This window comes from Monocercomonoides exilis (genome assembly GCF_001643675.1).
Source record: "Monocercomonoides exilis strain PA203 chromosome Unknown scaffold33-1116896, whole genome shotgun sequence".
Taxonomy (NCBI): domain Eukaryota; phylum Preaxostyla; order Oxymonadida; family Polymastigidae; genus Monocercomonoides; species Monocercomonoides exilis.
The window spans coordinates 232,332-236,813 of NW_027150578.1; the positions used below are offsets into that span (position 1 = coordinate 232,332).

Below are 4,482 nucleotides of genomic sequence, written 5' to 3' on the forward strand. Positions count from 1 at the left end.
CACAATCATATTTTCTGATTTCATTTGTCATCCATCTTTTGTGAGGTTTCTGTTTGGAGTGAAAATTCAACTCTATGTTTGAACCTTTTATCGAGAATGAAGACGAAATCAAATGTGCTTGCAAAATCAAAATTAGAGTGTTTGAAAATCGAAACCAGTGAATAGTTTTCTTATTCTTCATCTCAACTCTTAATAATAATGGTTGCAAGCTTTAATTTATCAAATATAAATAAATCATTTTTGTTAATTTTCACGCTTATTCAATGTTTTTGTAATAAAAAAAATTATTGCAATTATATATTTAGTGGTTTTCTTTTGTTTTTATAAAATTCTGAAAAAAATAATTAATGAATCATATTTTCATTTTTATTACATAAATTTGAGTAGAAATAAATTAACGCTCATTTCTAAAATATTCTACAGTTTATTATCGTATGTTGAAAACGAAATCAAAGTAATTTCCCATAATATTTATATCATTATAGTATTTGATTTTATGAAAAAATCTTCAATATTTCCTCACCTATTGTGTAAATATAAATATGAAAATTGCAAAGTTCCATATGGATCAGAAGAATATAAAGTGTCTTCTGAAGAAAAAGCCTTATTGGCATCGTTACCTTGTGCTTCTGTTCAGCCAAAACCCTATCCATGCTACAGAACACCTTGCAAACTTTTAATAGACACCGACATAGGTACAGATATTGACGATGCTCTTGCACTTATTTATGCGCTCAGAACTCCAGAAATTGAAGTTATTGGAATTACAACAAATTATGCTGTTTCAACAATTAGAGCTGCAGTTGCTCAAAAGATATGTGAAGCTCATTGCAGAGAGCGTGGATTGCATAGAGGAATTCCTGTCGTTGTTGGTTCTTCGCGACCAATGGGCACTCATCGGAATTTTTTTATAACTCATCGAGAAGGAACTCCAATTCTTCCAACAGATTTTATACTTAAAAATGGTTTGAATGAAATGGCAAGCCTTGAACAAAATGATGCCGTTGAATTTATGAAGGCAAGCTTTGAAAGGAGCCCCCGAGAAATAACTCTTGTGTCAATTGGAATACCAACAAATATTGGATTATTGTTCACAAAATACCCGAGCGTAATTCCGCTTATCAAGGAGGTTGTAATTATGGGATGCGGTTCAATGTCATCAATTGGCACTGGAATTGATTGGCATATGTTTGAGCCTGGATTAAACGATTTATTAATTCAAAGATTGATATCCGGGAATCAGATTGTTTTTAATCCAAATCATAATGTATCTGGAGATACGCTTGCTTCGAAAATACTTTTTGGTGCGAAAGGGCTTCGCATTAAAATTGTTCCGCATCATATAACCGCGCAGTTCTGGCTTCATGGCGATTCAATAGAACACTTGCTAGCATCTGCTTTTATTCAAAACGAAGCGAAAACAGTTTTGTCGTCCGCTGTTCCCGATCAAGCTTCCTCTCCGGAAATAGCTGCTTCTATAACATCTTCTTCAACTCCTCCTGCAACCTCTGTTGCTCCAGTTGCTTCGACTTCATCGGCAGCCGTATCAAACCCATTTGCTGGTGCAACGTCTCTTCTCAGCTCAACTTTTTCTTCTGGATTACCATCGAATCCCCCGCTTGCACCACCCTTTTCTGAGAGCTCGTCGTCTTCCTGTCTGGTAGGTGCATTGATGCAGATCTGGTTTAATATTCGTTATCCGCAGAGAGGACAATGCCCGCATGATCCGCTAACAATACACGAGGCGTGCTTTGGAGGACTTCCTGAAAGTGATAAAGAGAAAGAAAGTCAAATGGACGAGTCGGCATCTCCATCGCAGCCTTCGTCAACTTCATCATCTGCGCCTTCATCGAATTTATCTTCTTCTACTTCTCCTTCTTCCCCTTCTTCTGCTTCCCCTTCTTCTTCTTCTTCCTCTTCTTCCTCTACCTCAACCTCAACCTCGACCACTTCATTAACTTCTGAGCCGTGGTACTGTCGCGAGGATTGCTCGTGTGTGGAGTATGTGCGCGGAAGAATGGTTATCCACGAATGGGCTGCCTTTAGCACCTTTGTGCCTCATCCAGAGGGAGAGCACTATTTGGGGCTTATTGTTCGAGCACCGCAGGCGACCGACGGCTGCTTCAAAAAAGGCGCAGAGATCGACACTGATAAGACAGGTTTTATGAAGAGATTGGAAAAGGTAATTTTGGAGCTTTAAATGTCTCAAAGGAATTTTTTTTTAGCTTGAAATGCGGAATTTTTATGATTTCAATGATTGAAGCTATTTGATCGACTAAAAATGATAATTTCAATTGCAGGATATTGGAATTATATGTATATTTTTTGCAGGTTCAAGGAATGTTATTGATAAATGTCTAGAGTTTTTCCAATGCTTTTGAGAATTTTTTACAATGGTAGTTGGAATTTTTATTTTACACAAGTTTGTTTCTATCATTGTGGGTATATTTATTTATTTATTATATATACAAAAAGCGGTCATTCTTTTTTTTATCACATTTTTATTTTATTTTTCATTTTTTTGGGTAATTTTTTGTTATTCAAAATAATTAATGATTTGTATCTTGAAGATACACAATAATTCTGTTGTAAAATATAATTTCATCTGAAAAACAACATTTTTTTCTCATTTTTTTTTAAAAATGAAGGAATATCACTGTTTTTGAAGATTTTTCTTGATGTTATTTTATTAATTTTTATTATTGAATCTTGGACGAATTACAAACTTTTCTGCTAAAATAATAATCCTTTAAACGATCGATTAACCATAAAGCTGATCCTTTTTGAAATCATGCTTTCGTTCGAGATTTGATCAAAATTGTTATCTCAATGGGATTTCGAAAAATTGAGTTTAAACTGAAAATACTTATTGTTTATGATATTGCGATTGGAAAAACAAATTTTGATTCAAATCCCATTTAAAACAATATTTTGATCAAAACTCGAACGAAAGCATGATTTCAAAAAGGATCGACCACAGAGATCAAAAAAAAGAAAACATTAATGGTAAATTTGGGAAGAAATTTTTAGCTTAATGAATTTTGTTCCATTCTCCGCTTTCAAATATATTTATCCTTTTTTAAAATTCGTGTGATTATTTTCGATATCATATTTTTTCTGTCAAAAATTTCGGTTAAAAAATTTAAAAAGAATATTCATAAATAGACCCTGAAACGTGATAGAATATTTTAATTGTGCAGCTTCAATAATATCAAGTCAAACTTTGGCTTTTGAAACGAATGATAAACAATTTATGTTTAAATGACAATAATTCAGCAAATGATAATAAATTTTCAAAATAATAATTACACCGAAAATAGTTATGATTTCAATAATAATCACCAATTTTATTCTTTTTTGAACAAGGGAATGCCAGATTTATAATGATATGATGGAGAAATAGCTTCGTACAAAACACAGTTTTTTCATCAATGAAAAAATATTCCCCCATTTGTGAAATCCAACATTTTCTTTTAATACGATGTTTTTTTTTTTTTTTTTTTTTTTTTTTTTTTTTTTTTTTTTTTTTTTTTTTTTTTTTTTTTTCGAAAGTATTGAATCAAAATTAAGATTTGTTGAACAAACAAAAGGAAAACATATAAATTGGCAAATAAACTGTGTGATTTGTGCAACGTTCTGATATGAGATATTTTCATTTTAATTCAAAAAAGGGTCAGTAATTTATCATATCCTCCTTTTTTTCATTGGGACCTAAAATTTTTGGCTCACAGGAGCACTTTAGAAAAAATAAATAACAGGAAACCTTCAAAATGTTAATATGTGCTATTCCTGAAAATAATTTTTATGTTTTAAATATTAGTGAAAAGATCTGGCGTTTTTTGCTTTATTTTTTAGATCAAAGACTTGCTCATATTTTCACGAGCTTTTTGTTTTGAGAGTTTTGAGTGTTGTTATTGTTATTGAACATAACTTCTTTATAATTTTTGTTATTTTTCATTGTTTAACACTTCATTTTTTTATGACTTTTTCTATTTCACTTAATTTCGACAAATTGAAGAATACGTCTGAATTAATAAGTTTTTTCGTTTATTAAAATGAGAAAATATTTGAATTATCAATAAATAAAGATATAGAAAAGGATGAAAATCCTTAATTTTTTATGATCATGATTATTATGCTCAAAAACTTGTTTATGAGTTTTTTTATTTCATTTGCTTCAAATCATATTGTTTTATTTCAAAATTTTTGTGATAATCATAACGTTCATTTTTCCAACTATTTTTCAACATTTACAAACATAACAATTCAATTATCACCACAAAATCTTTAATTTGTCGAAATTAAGTGAAATAGAAAAAGTCATAAAAAAATGAAGTGTTAAACAATGAAAAATAACAAAAATTATAAAGAAGTTATGTTCAATAACAATAACAACACTCAAAACTCTCAAAACAAAAAGCTCGTGAAAATATGAGCAAGTCTTTGATCTAAAAAATAAAGCAAAAAACGCCAGATCTTTTC

General features: G+C 30.7%; 1 protein-coding gene across 1 annotated transcript; it reads left to right on the forward strand.

Moving 5' to 3' along the window:
• The first annotated feature begins 466 nt into the window (after positions 1-466).
• Positions 467-2,673, forward strand: MONOS_15165 (inosine-uridine preferring nucleoside hydrolase). The gene has a single exon (XM_067868026.1). It carries the CDS (start codon positions 497-499, stop codon positions 2,198-2,200), a length of 1,704 nt encoding a protein of 567 aa, XP_067724321.1. The 5' UTR covers positions 467-496; the 3' UTR covers positions 2,201-2,673.
• Positions 2,674-4,482: the final 1,809 nt, after the last annotated feature.